This window comes from Eumetopias jubatus, unplaced genomic scaffold, assembly GCF_037043125.1.
Source record: "Eumetopias jubatus isolate StellerSeaLion01/CBP00866 unplaced genomic scaffold, mEumJub1_p1.0 scaffold_4, whole genome shotgun sequence".
Lineage (NCBI taxonomy): Eukaryota > Metazoa > Chordata > Mammalia > Carnivora > Otariidae > Eumetopias > Eumetopias jubatus.
This window is the reverse complement of record NW_028274810.1, coordinates 52,839,888-52,857,837: the sequence shown is the minus strand read 5'-3', so window position 1 is coordinate 52,857,837 and position 17,950 is coordinate 52,839,888. Positions and strand designations below refer to the sequence as shown.

Here is a 17,950-nt window from a genome sequence, read left to right as displayed (position 1 = left end):
GTGGTGAGCATAGCATAACCTTTAGAGAAGCTGAACCACCCCGTCGTGCACCTGAAACTAATTGTGTGTCAAATCTACTCAAAACATTTTTTAAAAATCGACTCATTATGTATTGTGTCATATCCAACAAACAACAAGTGGCCAATATTTTATCTGGTACTTATAATACAGCAGGTACTGTCCTAAGCATTTTACATTTATTTACTAATTAAATACTACAATCTATTATATAGTTACTGTTTTTATTCTCATTACATGGGGGAGGAAACTGAGGCATAGAGAAGTTAAGTAACTTCTTTAATGTTAGGTAACAGTAAGTGGTGGTATTGGAATATGAGCCCTGGCAGTCTGGTTCCAAAGACTAAGCTCTTAACCACTGTTGTATATTCTTCCTAAATATTTCTTGCATATATTTAATGTATTAGAAAAATATTTGGATAGCAACTTACCTCCATCTTTGATCACTTTCTTGGGTCACTGCTCTTTAACACTAACACAGGTGGACATTGAAGTTCCTTGAGCAATCTTTCCCATTGATGGTGCGTGTTATTGCCCAGATGAGTACAGATCCCCATTAGTAAGTAAATGCCAAAATCAGAGTCCTTCTGAAGAGCAGGTTTCTGTAAGGGGAAGGACATTGGAAGAAGAGGAGGTGGGGCAGAAGGGAATAGAGCTTGAGGCTGGCGCATCAGAACCAGTTTTGCCCTGTCCGAGTCCACCTGGGTGAAAGAAAAAGTTGGGCCATTTGTTTATAACAGGCCCCGTGGCTTAGTAAAAATTACCGTGGAATTTAGAATCAGAGAAGTTAGGTCTCTCCCTCCCTGCTGGCTGTCCCCCTTCCTCCTCCCTCCCTCCTTCCTCTCAATCTCTCATCTCATCTCTCTCTTTCTCATTGGATGACTTTGAGCAAGTCATTAAACACCAACAAGCCTCAACTTCCTAACATGCATAACGGAAAATGTTTAATAATACTGCATAATAATAATTTCTATCTCCTGGGATTTATTTTTCAAGGAAAAACTAAGATTTGCAAGTGAAAGTACTTGGTAAACTGTCAAGTAATATGTACAAAAGCTAGTTGTGATTGGAGGTTTTTTTTAACTTGTAGTCTTAGAGGAGTTTGCTAAAGAAATCGGCATCAAAATGACCTACTTTTCACTGTTATTTCCCTTGAGGGCAGTGAACCTCTTCTTCCATGAATCCACCCACAGTGAAATCCCTGTCATATGCAATTGCAAAGTTCTGTATTTATAAAGACACATTGACAAAGTCCTGCCAAGAGAAAGGCCACATAGGGCTTACAAAATGCCTTTGGAGGAACTGTGTTACAGAATGTATAAATGTCCTCCAATTTCTGTGATTTGTTCTAAGAATGTTTTACTCAAGGTTAAAGCAACATGCCTTCTTGAAATGTTGCTCTCTAACACAGGTACATTTCATTTACCAGCTATTCGTCAGAAGAAAAGAAATACCTTTGGACATAAGAACCTACAATGAAAAGAAAGGTATTGCTAATATAAGGGAAAGAAATCATAACCAAGATCACTAAATAAATTAGGCCAATAGCTGCAACTTAACACCTTGAAATAGAGAGAGGCTGATTTCCATATGTATGAAACTGTTTTGCATTTTAACAAATACTTATTGCACTGTGAGGGGCAACAGAGGAATGAAATAAGCCTGCTAACTTCAAGGCACAAAGAGCAAAGAGAGGACATCTACAGGGTTAGAAGCTTGTGGCTAAAGCTAGAGTCATAAGCTGAATACAGAGCATGCAATTAATACACCCTTCTCACTTCCAAGGATCAGAAGAGTGGTTTCTTAGTTTTCCTGATGAAGGACTTCTTTAATATTTCTTTCCTCCTGTGGAGCCCTTGCTTTAGAAGTTTTATCTACAAAAACAAAAACTGTATTTGAGGGTAATAATTAGTCTATCAAATTAAATTTTTAAGCTCTTTTATAGAGGCCTATTTAATGCTATTTCAGTTATTATAGTATTCACAAATTAAGAGCTAGGGAAGGTCTTGGGATACTTTCCTTTCAATGTTAATGGTTTGCTTTATTTTGAGGTTAAAAGTGTCAGTTTTGCTGTGACTCTGTGTTCTGTGCTCTGCTTTCACAGAGCACTGCCGGTCATGTGGGGGAAAGCTCCATGCTGGTTTGCCCCCATATCCGTGTGCCACTGGGCCATTGCGTAAGGTCATGGTGTCGTTTGGATACTGATCAAAGGTACTCAGCTAAGTGTTGGAGAGAGCTGAAATTCATCCCATGCGTCACTTCCCAAGCTTTCTGCCCAAGGGTTATGTCTGCCAAGAGAGGGCACATTTTTCTAATTTTCACCAAGGCAATGTATACATTTGGGACAGGGGGCGGGGGGCGGGGGGAGGAAGCTGCTAAGGCACCCAGTTCCACAGAGGGACCATTTTGGAGAATGGGAAAGGCGTTTCTTATGTAATCATTCAATGCAATGGACCTTGTCTTGTTCGTTGCTGTAACACCCAGCCCCTAGCATCAGTCTTGGCGTATACCAAATACTCAATGTATTTTTGTGGAATGAATAAATGAACAAACTACATCTGAAGGTCCACTGATCTGGTGTATCAGTCAGGATTTGGTGAAAGCAGAATGATATATCAGGCCAGGTCTATATTTTAGAAGTGAACACCAACAAACTCTGACCTAACCAAGAGGCAGGTCTTTCTGAGGTCAGACAGTGGGAGGGACACTTTAGGATTTCATGGCCACTTACACATACTTCTCTCCCTAGGGCCAGACCAAAACTCCACCCAACTCGGTTATCAAATATGGGGCAATCTACCTCCAGGAAAGTGACCAGGAACAGGGAGAGGGTTGGGGATGGGGGGGATGGGGGCAACAAAAATTTCCTAACACGTGCCAGCACTGTATCAAACACTTGACATGGGTTGCTTCCCTTAATTCTCACAGCTGTTTATGCCATCTTCCTGTTTTATAGGTAAAGAAACAGGCATAGTCAGGATACTCATCTTGTCTAAGGTTACACTGCTAGTAAATGAATGGTACCATCAGGATTTATAAACGTCTGGGTCAGACTCCCATGTGTTTCACTGAATTTTGAGTTAGTAGGAGCATCCTGGCCGATGCAATATAAACTAACATATTTGGGGGAGCTGTTTTTCAGCTGTGTTAGATTTATTCAAATTCTGTTGATACCCATTGCTATAGTTCAACAAAAGGAAAGGAAATATGTGCTTTTTAGAAATCCTGTTCTTTGTTTTTTAAAGTGGGCTTCCCTGGATGGGACTATCTGTTGAAAGCATACATGGAAAATCAGAAAGATGGAGAACAGTGCACAAATCACAAGTGTTAAGAGTCAGTGAATTTTCATAAAATGAACACACTCATGTAATTAGTAGTCAGAGCAAGAAAGGGACCATTACCAGTCCCCGTAGAAGCCCTCCCCCCCAAGTCCCTTCCAGTCACTAGCCCTCCACAGTAACTAATATCTTGACTTCTGATATCATAGATTCATTTTTGCCTCTTTTGAACTTTATATAAATTGAATCCCATTTTTATGTACTTTGCAATATCTGGTTTCTTTTGCTTGACATTTATATTTATTAGATTCATCCTTGTTGTTGCATGTGGAGTGGTTCTGATTGATTTAACTACTACACAACCTTGCAAATAACTACCACCTTTGCTCCCAGGAAGAGTTTGATTATGTGAGGCAGCTAAATAAGAGGTTACTTACATTTCTTTTCTATGTGCTATCTTTGGGTAGAAAATGGAATGGCTTGATGGATATGATTCTGATACATATGGAGCTATCTTCAAATTGCATTTAGAATGATTCCTTATATCAGGAATCTAAAATAGTAAAACACATTAAAACTGAGAGTGGACTGGTAGTTACCAAGGGCTGGGGGAAAGGGGATTGGGAAGGTGCTGGTCAAAAAGTACATAGTTTCAGATATGAAAGTGAGTAAGTCTTTAGGACTGTATAGCATGGTGCATATAGTTAACAATAATGTGTCATATACTTAAAAATTAGTTAAGAGGGTAGATCTTATGTTAAATATTCTCATAACACACATATGCACACACACACACACACACTGAGGGAGGGAGAAAACTTTTAGAAATGATGGGTAAGTTTATGACATTGTTTATGGTGACGGCTTCACAGGCGTATGCTTATCTTCAAACTCATCAAGATGTACACATTAAATATGCACAGCTCTTTTGTATGTCAATCATACCTCAATAAAAAATTGCATTGAGATATTGTTTGTAGAAAATTTATATTTAGGCTATAATGTGTTGCTCTCACTTGCTGAATTCTCATCTGTATTAAGAGTTATGATACAGAGGGTTTCAAAGTTTAAATGATATAGGTGTGTAAATGGCCTCTGTCTCCACTTTTCCCAGAGATCAGTGGGATAATAACACTTCCTTGCACTGAGTTTGGGGCCAACTCTTAGGGCACCTGAGGTCTGTTACTAGCTGGGCCGCTAACTTCATTACTGCTAAAATCGAATATTTCCATGTTTTCCAGCTATGAGGAGCTAGCCCTTTTGTGGCCAGGCTGAGATTTCTCATTACCCTTTCCCATCCCATCTCTGGTCTGTCCTTTCCCACACCTCTCTTTCTCTCTCTCTCTACACACACACACACACACACACACACACACACACACACACACATTTCTGCTGGATTTGTGTGGGGGGAAAAAAACCCTGGGGAAATTGGAATGTAGGCTAACTATTAGCTGAATTGGAAAACTATTAAAACAGAAAAGGGGACATCATTGTCTGAAAAAAGAGTGTAACTCAATAGTTTGTAAAATACGATCTCGATGCACGTACATAGACATACATGAACAGATAAGCACATTAATAATGGTGATCTTAGTAAAAATGTGACATTCTTGTCATTTCAAATTTCTGCTTCTCTGTAATTTTCTCTAACATACCTATATCCCATCTGTAATAATACATGTCATATTTACAAAATGTGCACAATACTTCAAGGTCGACAGTGTGGTTTTGTGTGCATTCTCCTATTCTACCTTCCCTGTGAGAATAGAGTAAGTCTTCTTCTTAACCCTCATTTTCCAGATAAAGAAATTTAGTCTCAGCACACTTAGGTAACTTGCCTTAGGTCAGCCACTGAAGCAAGAGGAAGGACCAGAACCACTCCAGGTCTTCTGAGTAAATACTGCATAGCCTCCCTGTGCTACTCCCTGCGTTAGATACAGCAGAAAAGGGAAGAGAAGACTTAAGGTGACAACATTTAAGAAAGCAGTTACACAATTTTAAATAGAAAATACCCAAGGGTAAGATGCCACTTTAAATCAGCATTTTCAGGGATTCATGCATTTTTTGTGCGAAGCCGAATCCTTTAGTTCATAGACCAAGATATGGTCTTGCCAGGAATCTTGCTCTAGTAATTTAACCTCTGACTTCTTGGCTTGTGCCTTAAGGTAAATTGGAGATAATCATAACTCTTCAGTGGCTATATGTCGCAAGGATAAATGAGTAGTGTGCTTGGAGCTCCTTTGAGAAGAGGACTTTATGAATGCCACATATTATTACCAGATGAATATTAACAATAATTATTTATCCATTCTCTCTTCCTGTTTCTCAGGGTCAAATGCAATACCTACCAGACTTACAAGAGGAAGTTAATCTCCCTTTGCCACTCTTGTTAGAGGAAAGGACACATAGGAGGTTGGTTCTCCTTGTCCCTCTGGAAATCTGTGACAGTAGGGTCAACCCCATGACCATACATGGTCCCATCACCTGCTCTTAGCCCCTTGAGACTTGCTTCTGTAGTATTAAGCATTGTTCCTTCTCAGAGCCATTTTTTCAAGACAGGAAATGACCATCTTCATGGACATGCAACCTGTGCAAGATGTGGAGTGGTTTCCACATCCAGCAGGGCCCCATTGCTGCTGTCTTGAAACTTGTAATAATTTTATCTTTGATCCTGTGTTTGGAAGTGAAGCCTGAGGGGAAAATAGAGTATACTCCAGTGGCTTGGAGCCTTGGCTCATATGCTGCCCCACTTTTTTTGGCCACTTGCCTGCCTCCCCTGGACGTGTTCTCAGCCACCTCTTTCCCTGATCCCTGGCACCCCAGAACTCATCCAGAGTCCCTTACCCTTGCCATCCATTCCCAGAGGAGCCCTCGGTGCAGAGAGGGTCTGAGTCAGGCATGTGTGCCTTGCAAAGTCTCAGATGGGGTATGATTGCAGCCATCCCTGGACTGGGCTGGCATGGCTGTACCATGGTAGACAAGGCTATGTCTTGGTGGGAGTGAGCTTCTTGTCCTACCCTGATCTAGGTATCTAGTATGCCCCAATGCAGAGCTTGTGACATCCTTAGGAGCCAACTATCTGCTGTGGAGTGAGGCATCAGTACTGTGGGGAAGGGAAATGTCCGACTTCCCCAGAGCCTGTCCCTGGATGGGGCACAGCACATCAGTCTGGCAGCTGGTGGGTAGGGGTACCCCAGTAACTTGTGACCTGTGTATTGCCCTAAGTCACCAGATACAGGGCTTGGGGACCTGTGAGGGTCTGCACTCTCCTCATGGTATCCTTATGCCTGAGGGAACACAAGATCCCTACTCCCAAATGCCAAGCCTCTATTGGTAATCAAATGGTTTTGATTACCATTAATAGTTATGCTCCTATGTATTGATCATCTACTGAGAACTGACTACCATACCAGAAGCTTTATATACTCTATCTCTAATCCCTTTATAACTTTATGAGATAAGTATTCTTATCCTTATTTTAAGATGTAGGAAATTGAGACCCAGCATCACACAGTAAAGGGTAGAAGAGAAACTCAAAATGTGTGAGTCTCACTCCAAAGATTTCTTACTCTTTCCACAGTACTATAGATGGACCATCCAGCTTCTAGATAGTCAAGTATTTGCAGGCTGCTTAGGCAGGCACTTTGGTCTCCATTCCTCTGCAAATTTACTGAGTATCCAGTAGGTACCCGATCTGGCTCTGGTGCTGGAGCCAGGAAGTTAGAGTGTGGAGGCCAGTCCTGAGCAGCACCGGTCCTTTCCTTTGGCTGTACCTAGAAGCAGCAGGAGTTCGATGCCCATACACTCAGCCCACTGACATCTGTGCCTCCTGACTTAGTTACTGGGATAAGAAGGCTCTAAAATGGGACACAAAGCCTTGACTATAGATTAAGAATCTGAAAAGGAAAAATTCCTCATTAATTTCAACACTCACTTAAAAAACTTTCACTTAAAAAATACTGTAGCTGACCACAGTAAGAAAGGGCAGTAGAGTAAGGGCCTGTCACATCCACTGGCCAGTCACGGGCATGTGACTACTATACCAGTTCTAGGAGCTCACCTGTACTTGCTCTGGGTCATAGACCGTGAATGAGCTGTGCAGGTAACCCTTCACTGGTGGATCTTTGAAAAGTCCTCCTTCCTAGTGCTTCTGCTGCTCTAATTATTATATTTCCGTTGTCAACCCTGAGTGGAAATTGGATCCCTTTTTTTCCCTCTCCATGAAGGAGAAATGGGATAGATCATCTTATAGTCATTCTGCATATCGACCCATTCAAAAAGCTCGGAGCATCCTAGGTACCGAGAACCACAGGTTGTGATGCGGAAGACACCAAGGTAGTAAAGCCCAAGTAATCGGGAAGTGGTTGGACTTTTCCTTTGATACGAGGCTGGGAATGCGATGGGAGAGTTTTGGCATTTCAGGAAAAGCTTCCTGGGAAGAAGTGGAAGGTGTTTTGGACACACTAGAGAGTAAGTGACAAGATTCGGCATGTTGAAGCAGCCCAGCAAGACTGAGGAGGAAAGGAGAGAAGGTATGTGTAAGTCTGGCTTGAAATGAGTTTTACTGAAAACACCTCAATTCTTGTTGGCATATTTTTGAGGAGTGTGAAAAAAATGGAGGAAGTCACCTCCCGTGGTTTTGTGGCTTTTTAAATATGACATACAGGATATTGAATGTTAACCCCACATTATCCTGAGGTGTATGCATATTTGAGGGATTCTTTGAAATGTGCATCAGTGGACAAGGATCCCAGTCCCTTGGGGTCTCTCTTGTGCTAATTCTCTTTTCTGCTTCAAGTGTGAGGGTCACACGCACAAAATGTCAAATAATAATAAAAGGGTATGTGGTCTCCCTCGGATTTCTGTATGAACATGGGAAAAATGCATTCTAAACTTGACAGGAATGTATGAAGTCTTCTCTATAATAGAATTCCATACAAGATTTTTAATTTTATTAGTGCCTATTGTGTGCTTGCATTCCAGAAAGCTTGATGGAATTAATGAATGTTGTTCCTCTCAAAATCAGGCATGGATGCAGGAGAGTCTGACTGACTTTTATCACTGTCTATAGCATCATTCATTCATTCATTCAGCATTTATAAAGTTAATTCAGTGTTTATTAGCATAGAGTTCTTAAGTCAATACTCTGGAGTATTAGTTTAGACTCACAAACATTTGGGTACAGAATGACATGTTGTGACCATTCAGAAGAGCTTTATTATCCAGCAAAAAATATGATCTTAAATATTTTTAAGATCTTAATATTTTATATTTAAATAAAAAATATAAAAAATATTTTTTTAATGGACCACTAAGAAATACTTCCAGAAAGTCTTGAGTCCCATATCCACAAGTCAAAGCCCCCAGGCTTTAATCAAAGTGAAAATCTGCAGTGTTCACATCTGGCTCCACCTGAAAGTCCGGTTCAGAATTTCCCTGTGATCCTGGCAGTTGCAGAAGAGAAGTTTTAGCTTTGTTTAGTATAACAAGAGCTGCCTACTCCAGCCAATAAACGTGTTCATGTAAAACTCCGGTTTCTCTTAGACCCACGTCTTACCAGGGAAACCTCATTTTGCCTTTACTTAAAGGAGGGATTCAGAAGAGGGTAGGAGTAGCCTACACCTCCTGCTTGTGTGGATCAGTGTTTGCTGAGTTAAAAGTTACTCCAACATGCACACATTCCCCGGAATGAATGACTGCCTAGCCTTCCAGCGTAACTGTCTGTCCCCCGCCCCTCCAAGTTTTCGACTGTGCGTTTCATTTAGAAGAAAAGCAAGATGAGAAAACGCTTTCCTCATTTCTCCTCCAGACTGCAAACACTCAGAAATGACATCACGCACCCTAAAGAGCCCCAGGATGACTAAGGCAAGAGAGCCTGAGAAAACTCAACTGCTTCTGCCTTTAGTTTTAGGACACACGTATGCAGATGAGCTTCTAAGAGATGGTTCCCCGCCTCCTTCCTCAGAGGAAGTTTCTTGGTAGATCGCGGACACCTCATCCCCGCCGGGGGTGGGGGGTGGGGTGGGGTGGCGGCGGTGAAAACTTGGCACCAGCCGTCCCAGGCAGAGCACCGCGGTGATTTGTTCTCCTGGTGGAGAGAGCTGGAAGGAAGGAGTCGGCGCGCAAATAATGAAGGAGCACGGGGCCACCTTCAGTAGCTCCGGGATCAGCGGCGGCAGCGGGGACTCGGATATGCACAGCCTGCAGCCGCTCCAGCCTAACTACATGCCTGTGTGTTTGTTTGCAGAAGAATCTTATCAAAAATTAGCAATGGAGACGCTGGAGGAATTGGACTGGTGCTTAGACCAGCTAGAGACCATCCAGACCTACCGCTCTGTCAGCGAGATGGCTTCGAACAAGGTAAGAGATGACCGGTTTACTCTTGAAAGCTCCCCGCTCCCCTGGGCTCCCCTGGCCTCTGCCTGTGGCAGAGGTGCATCCGAGGACGCCGGCGGTCAGAATGAGTTTGCTGAGCTGCCTCTGAAGATTCTGTCCCCAAGTGCCACACTTGGCTTGTGTCTGGATGCTAGGGCAAAAGTTAAAAATCCTCCGTGTGCTTTAATTCCCAGCAACCAAAGTTCTTTGTTAATTGATGTAGTTGGGAGCACGTTTAAGGTGAGAGGTGCTTATAAAGCTTATTTGTCTACAAATGAAAATCCTTTAAAAAAAACAATTATCAGTAAGATAACATCTGAATGAATTCATAGAGTAAAGTGGATAACACGTTCATTGCATTGCAATCAGGTGTTGGACACCTTTTTTTTTTTTTTGAACAAGAAATTAACGTGACCTCCATAGATCAGTGAAGAGACTGGTTCGCCCTGAAGTTTTATAAATTCTGAAATTCTTCTCAGAAGGACATTCTGGGATTTTCTAACATTCCTTTTGTGATGCTGGCATGACCTGAGATAAAAAAAAAAAAAAAGAAAGAAAGAATATAGTTTATCTCCAAAAAAGAAAGTATTTTCTTAAAGTTTGCTGCTTTTCAAAGTAGAATTATTTGAAATTAAATTCTACCCATACTGCAAAGAAATAGTTTTGTTTACAATCCCCAGACAAAACTTAGTGTGGAAGAGTTTTAATTATCTATCATTATATCATTTGTTTAATTATCGCCTGGATTTAGAGTGCTAATTTATGTAGTGAGAGTTGTTGCTTTTTGTTTGTTTGTTTCCCCCCCTTGGAGAATGTTAACTTTATAAACATATATGATGTGTGTGCATATATGTATATACTTACTGCTCCATTTTTAATGGAAAACTTTAACATTGTACCCTTATAAGTACACACTTTAAGAATCCCCAGTCATCCTAGCCTGAGGTATTGTCTTACTGCCTTATGGTTCTGGGGCCGGGAAAAGATTTTGCTCCACACCTGCCAACATTCCCTTTCCAGCCCCAAGGTTCATTAGGGAATGTGTGTCCCTCCTCCCTCTTTCCTGGGGTTAAAAGTATCACCTTCCTATCAAGGCTTACTGGCTCTTGCTCAAAGGATCTGAGCAGGGGGAGCATTGTGTCCTTAGGAGGTCTTGAAGGGGGCTAGGGGTGGGGAGACAGGCTCTTCTTATTCTTGTTTATTGGTTAACGAAAGGGCAAAAAATGAAATAAGTCTCTTTCTCAAATTTTAGTTTAGATTCAAGTTGGAAAAAAGAAGAAAAGTTTTGAGATTAACTATTTACTGACTTTTTTTCTGAAGTTCTCAATTGAAATGGGATTTTCCAGGCTGTTGTAAATCTCAACCAACCGCTTCCCCATGAGGAGGACTTAACTGCGTAACTTCTCCAAACCACACTGGATTCCAAGTAAAAAGATTTTCACACATGCTTTAACCTACTTTGGAGCATTAACGGATCCTCTATTTACTGCATGTTGTGAGCATCGATACCCATAGGAGATGTAGATCCAATATTTAAGGGTAGTTTTTCAGCAGGTTTCACCATAAAAGACATGCTGAACTTTCTTCTTAAGTTGCTAAGATAAAGTAGCCAACTAACTCCAGGGGAGAAAAAGAATTCTCATTGAGAAACTGCAAATTGTCATTATTTTTCATTTTGAGTGTTGATACCTTGTAGATTCTAACCAGTTTCGTGTCTGGAGTGCTGAAATTAAACATCGTCTGTTTTGCAAATTTATTTTAAAAACTTTTCATATTCAGTGTAATGGTCAATAAGGCTCTGAGACCAAGGACTATGTAGGTCCTGGTGAGAATTCCAATCACTTCAGGCTTCCGCTCCTCCTTTATGGTGTCCTGTGCAGGAAGCAATGAAAGTTGAATAGAGCTAACCCTAAAGAGAGGGCTAAACCTTAATGCTGACACAGTTAGCTTAAGTAGAAGGCATGCACCTATTTTCTACATCTACAGTGGAAAGGTTGTAGGGCAAAGCAATTATCCAGTGGATGAATAGTGCTCAACTGACAACTAAAGTCAGTTTCATTTGTAAAAGATCTCATTCTCTTTTTATTTAGCAACCATGTTTCCCCCCAGAATCTTGATTATCTAGATAATTGTTTCATAAATAAAGCTTAATCCATGGCGCATGTAACAAAATATAATAAGAATATTTTTGTGGCCACCAAAAAGAAATTGATCAATATCAGTTTTGGGGGGGAACTTAATTATTTGTGGTAAAAATACAGTCCCGCATTTAATTTCAGATGTGATTGAAATTATTTGAACATTCCATCCAAGTCACCGTTTAAAAATATAATTGACGTGGGGTTTGGGCTAGGATTGCCTTTTGCCCTTAGCAAAGTGTTAACATTGAGGCAGTTGAGTCCCTAGAAGAATGTCACTCTGCCTGTTTCAAGGACTTGTCAGTGGGCTCTAGGTGGTAAGGAAATTTAATAATTTTTCTTCTGCCTTTGTTTCCCACATCATCATCATCATCATCATCATCACCATTACTATGTAGTTGTATCTGCTCATCTTCTATTTCCCCTCACTGAACAAAGGAGCCATGGCAAATCTCTGAGTTACAAACTTGGAAGCGAGTCTGAAGATGTTCCATACAGGAAGTATGTGAAAAGGCATGGGCTTTGGAGTCAAAAGATCATGGTTCAAATCCTATCTCTATCATTTACTAGCTACTTGACCTCGGCTAACTTAGTTAAGTTAGAACAGTTAACTGTTCTAAGACTTAATTTTCTCATCTGGAAAACAGGGATAAAAGTGGTACCTACCTTACTGGGTCACTGTGAAGATTAAATGAGATAATGCATCTGATAAAACACTCCACAAGGCACCTGCTGGGTAGTAAAGATTCAATAAATGATGACTTCTTAATAACATCTGCTACATCTCTGCAAACATATGCCCTTAGTTTTGATCAGCACGGTGATTTACTGAATTTTTACCTACTCAACAGTGGTGATGGGAAAGCCAATGCTTTGTGTGAGGGGTGTTTGGGAACTTGTGAATGGTAGAGAGTTGACTATGCCCAGTGGAGGAAAAGCAAGCAGTCTTTCATATTTACCCCATCTGGGTAGGGTTGTGTGTTTATTGTTTTTCCTCAACCCTTTTATATTTTGAAGAAAACTGTGACTCAAAGATTATAACTGGTTTTCCCAAGTATGTTTCAGAGCCTGAGAGATAAGGAACTGTTCTGTGACCTATAGAAACGTAGTCTCCTGGGCCCCAGTTTCTTAATGCTGGCCACAGGCCAAATGGAATTCCAGGATCACAGAGAAAGATGCAGCCAGGTGGATTAATACTGTAGGTTATTTTTCCCCGAGAATTACAAGATGAAATAAATTCAGCAGTTTTACGAGGTAATGACATTGTTTTGCAAGATGAAAAGGATGTCGAGTGAACCTTCCGCCAGCAGCCCAAGTTCAGTTAGACGTGTTAGAACTGTTTTCTGTAACAACAGATTGCCTTCTTAGACTTGCTCATTAATTTTTGTTTCAACTTTCATCGCCTCCTGAATTAGAAGAATTGTCTTACACTTCAGTGAAATGCATCAGAGCATGAGTTCCTCGGTGACCAAACAGTTAGATGTTTTCAAAACAGGATGCTTTGGCTCTGCATTATAAAAAGAGGAACGGAAAGAGAAACAGTATAGCAAGGAAGAAAGCAAATAGCCTCAGCAGGATCCCCAGCCCAACAACGGCATAAACACTGACCTATCTTCCTGACCTTCACTGTGGCTCAGTTCCTGACCTCGTGTCACCAAAGCCAACCGACGTCATTGGAGGAGGATAGGAGGAATGGCGCAGCTGCTGTGCGGGTGACTAGAATTTCCTGTCTCCTTCCTGACAGACTCAGTCAGAAAGTACAGAGTTGCGACAACAGTGGCTGAGGAAGGACCGGCACAAAACAATCCCAGAGAGGCGTAGTGGTGACTGACAAGGACAGGGAGCTTTTACTGAGAAACAGAGTCTCTTGCCTAAACTTTTCAGGTGAAAGTGTCAAAGGGGTCATTTGTACCCAGCATGTTGAAGGTTTTTTCAAAAGATGAACATGCTGTGGTATTCAGCAAGGAGCTATGTTCAAGCAACTTGTCACTGTCCCGACTTCGCCACAAACATTCTCCATTCTCCTGTTCTTTCTTGACTAGCTTTGCCCTGGGGCTGTTTTATGTGTAGGACAAAGGTTTGGGGCCCTCTCCGTGAAAATGGATGTTTCATTGTTGAAGAGAGCAGTCCTGCATAATATCAGTAGTCTCTTTAGAATGAAGCCTCGGGACCTAGCACTTCAGTCCATGTTTGCTAAGGAAATCTGTAAGATAAGAACGGGAGATAGAAGGTCTTTTTCTTTGAAGGTATCGTGAAGTCAGCTGCAGATACCATCACAGGGGAAGTGAGTCCTTCTGGCTACACAGGTTTATTTTTCCGGTTCTTCAGGTGTGTCTGTACCGGAGTATTGAAAGTAAAGGCAAATAATTGCCTGCGCTCTTGGGTGGGAAGGAATAAACTCATATAATTCTACCAGCCTGGAGCCACTTGGGACTCAAGCTGCATGATACTGGAGTGTGATCGTGATGGGCAGTTTGCCCTGCACTTGCGAGTCATTTTCTATCTAACTGAATAATCAGTAAGTAAGGGAAATGTCGGGTCCAGCAGAACCAAAAAGGAAATAGATCTTCTTGGTCAACAGATTCATCTCAGAGCTATGTCAGAAAGATGATAGGCAGGTGACCAATCATTGGAGGGGATTACTTCTACTTTTGCCCAAGGTTAAATGATATGACTAGAGCATTCCCACCCTTAGGGCAAGAGGGGTCCTTTTCCTGGACCCTTTGCTTTAAGAGAGCCTTAGCCTGGGCTGTTCCTCCAGCTGCACTCTGCTTCAGGAGGTGAGGAGCCGGGACGGGGGCAGCTGTGGTGCCTGCTCCAGACCATACTGCATGCACTGGACCCCCTACATTCTCTGCCCAATGGTTCTGGACCCTGTTCCAGGGCCTGTGCACGCCTCTTTCCTGGATGTGCTGCAGGGACTCACACCCTTAGGCCCAAAGAGTAGCCAAGAAGCAGCAGTTGGGCTTGGAAGAAGTGTGTGTGGGGGAGGGGCTTGGACAGGCAGGTGGTAGCAGAAGGGTATACAAAGGCCTGCGCATGAGTTCCTTGGGGGAAGAAATGCGACAGGACGCAGTCCTGGAGCTAGGTCCCCCTGCACTGCCATAACCGAGGAACTCAAGAATTCATACTTCACGCTGGCCTTCCGAGTTGCTAGGAAGGGATGTCTGTTGAGGTAGGAGTGTTGGAGCTAGCTCGATTTATATCTTTATTCAGACATATGTATGTGGCCCCACACGTGTTAGAGGTGAGCTGGATTCGAGGGAAGAATAGAAGGAAAATCGGTTCTGACAGCCAGGTGGGGCACTTGAACATTTTTGATCCAACTCTTCTCTCTTCACTCTCAGATTTCTATAGAACTGAAGGCAGCAGGGGCGCCTGGGTGGCTCAGTCGTTAAGCATATGCCTTCGGCTCAGGTCATGGTCCCAGGGTCCTGGGATCGAGCCCCGCATCGGGCTCCCTGCTCGGCGGGAGGCCTGCTTCTCCCTCTTCTGCTCCCCCTGCTTGTGTTCCCTCTCTCGCTGTGTCTCTCTGTCAAATAAAAAAATATATATATTGAAAAAAAAAAAAGAACTGGAGGCAGCAAAGGGAAAAGAGCCTAGGTAAAAGCCATGAGTTTGAAGTCTAGCTCTGCCTCCATTTAGGAATATGAATAATAGGAACAGTTAATTCATCTGGAATTTTTGCCTTTCTTTATCTACAAAACAAAAGAATTGGAGAAGACTGTTCCATGGTCTCCTGCAGCTCTCGCATTTACTGTTGGGACAGTAAGCGTCGATGGCCAAACTACTTTTACAAACTACTTGTTACTGTCTGTGCAGACATGGTACTAAGCCCTTTACCTACATTCTGTCATTAATACGCTCAGCAACCCTTGGAAATACATACTATTATTATCTCCATTCTATAGTAAAGTGAGGTTTAAGGAGTTGTATTACATTGCCTAAGGTAAAGAAGAGAGCAGGATTCACACCCAGGGCCATCTGACTCACCATCAGTGATCCCAATGGCACAGATAAATATAGAAACAGAGAGGTATTTAATAACTTTTACAAGGGAATTTTGTCATCTCTGGGAAGTCTTACTCTTCTGACTCTGGCCATCATTGCTTGTTTAGGTCTGGTTCAGAATCCTAATCTGCAATTACCATATTCAGGGCCTCCAGACCAGCCATTAATAACCTTAAACTCAGTCTTCCCAGCTGGGAAGCAGTGTCTGTTAACAGGTAAGAGGGAGGAGAATAACCACAGTTATAGAAGATGGTTGTAAAGCACTCATCAAAATGTAAATAACAGTATTAAACTAATCTGCTGCCTCTAATGGGCCTGTTTGCTAAATTCAAGATCTATTTGTGCTCCCAAATTCTCTAACATGGCCTAAGAGAAGACAGTGAAGTTTTGTTTAAAAGACAACCAACCCCCAAATTCCCTTTTTACCCCCCTCCCCAACATAAAAAGAAAACAGAGAGAGGCTGTTCTTTTTTTGAAAATTATCATCCAAAAAACTGGGGCAATTTCATCATATATTATGTCCTTTCTAATACATGCCCCAAGACCATGAAACGGAGGAGGAATGCTTCAATAGCAATAATTAATACAGGGAAATTTCCTAGCGGTAAGATATAGACTGTTTGCATTAGCCTTTGTCTTCCAGCAAAGAAGAAAGAGAAGATTAAGCTGTTTGTTTACCTGGCGTTATTTCGGTTACTCTTTCTGTGACAAAATAAGTTGTATTATTGAGAGTGTAACTGAGTGTTCTAAGTTCTACTCTTTGAAAACTTTAGTGCTTTGTAATAAGTTTGATTTTTAATCTATTTTGCTTAATTTAAATATTTTTTCATTGATATTTACAGAACCATTTCCTTCATTGAGTTCTAATCCATTCACCCCAGTCTTTCTACTACTTCACCTGAAAGGCCCCAAGTGACCAAATCTCTAAAAATAAAATAGGAGTGAGGTCAGGGCACATTACCTTTGATTGTTGCACCCTGGCTAGCTGGTAAGACAAGATTATATTATCAAAATCTGATAAATAAGTCATTTTAAGGGGACCCTTTCTCTCCATATGAAAAAAAAAAATCAGACAACTATGTTTGGAGTATCAAATATAAATCCAGAACACTAGTGGTAAAAAATAGAATAACTATTTTAATGGAATAGACGTCTGTTTCACATTTTTTTTATACTTCTTTCTTATCTTTTATTTTTCTTTTCAAATGTGTCCTAATCCAAAAGTCTTCCAAAATCGGTGCCATTGCTATCTATGGAAGAAAAGCCAAGGGTGGAGCTTAGTCTTGTGCTATTCTTCCCAAAATTTGCCTTCTGAGCAAAAGTGTGCTCAGCAAGTGGAGATACATCAGCTTTCTGAAAGCCAGGACTTACCAAACCAAAGCTACTAGGGCAGACTTGTGCTGCAGTCAATAGATTTCACACTCTGGAAGGCACTATGCCAACAGTGGATGTGCGTCCTAGCACATCCCTCCACTTTAGCATTTTTCAGGGACCTGCCAACCCTCTGTGTCTTGCCCATTTGTACGTGATGTTTCCCTCAACTGGTGCCAAACTGTTTAGTCTCCTGGATATTTTACTGTAATTTCCTTTGTTTGATTTACTTTAAAGTAGCCAAGTGTTTCCACAAAGAAAGGACAGTTAAGTTATTTAGAAATGAAGAAGACAGTAAAACTTCTGTTTCTTTTGTTTCTGTTTTGGGAAGTGCCTGATAATCTTCTTCTCTTTAAGAAGTACCTGATAGTCTTTTTCTTTTTATGGAGTAGCATTTAAAGGCTATAAATCATGCATTTCTGCTCATCAGTCCTGTGTTTCTGTCTGCTAATTACTTGTAGTTTAAAAATGTACCACTTTTGAAACCTATAGAAATTGAAGTTTAGTGAATTTATTAAAAATAAATTTCATCTTCACGGCTTAATTTCACTTCTTTATATTTTTTAGCTGCTCAAAATTTGGTGATCTTGAAAATGTTCCTTAAACACTTTAAATGGCCAAGTTCCTTTCACTCTTTGTTAACAGCATAGTGTATAATGTTATAACCTTCAGCAACTGTAAAAAGGAAATTTGAGTACAGATACTGGTCATAAAAGTGATTAAACCATTTAAAAAATGTAGATTTAGGACAAGAGT

At 41.3% G+C, this 17,950-nt stretch overlaps 1 protein-coding gene across 3 annotated transcripts in view; it reads left to right on the top strand.

Moving 5' to 3' along the window:
* Nucleotides 1–17,950, top strand: part of PDE4B (phosphodiesterase 4B) — a 420,029-nt gene that overhangs the window by 370,189 nt on the left and 31,890 nt on the right. For 2 of the 3 annotated variants that reach the window (XM_028102388.2, XM_088022395.1), the window contains one exon: nucleotides 9,547–9,659. In XM_028102388.2, the coding sequence (XP_027958189.1) occupies nucleotides 9,547–9,659 (113 nt within the window). Of the gene's footprint in view, nucleotides 1–9,206; nucleotides 9,278–9,546; nucleotides 9,660–17,950 lie in introns of those variants that run through there. The other variant, XM_028102389.2, reaches the window with a different exon arrangement.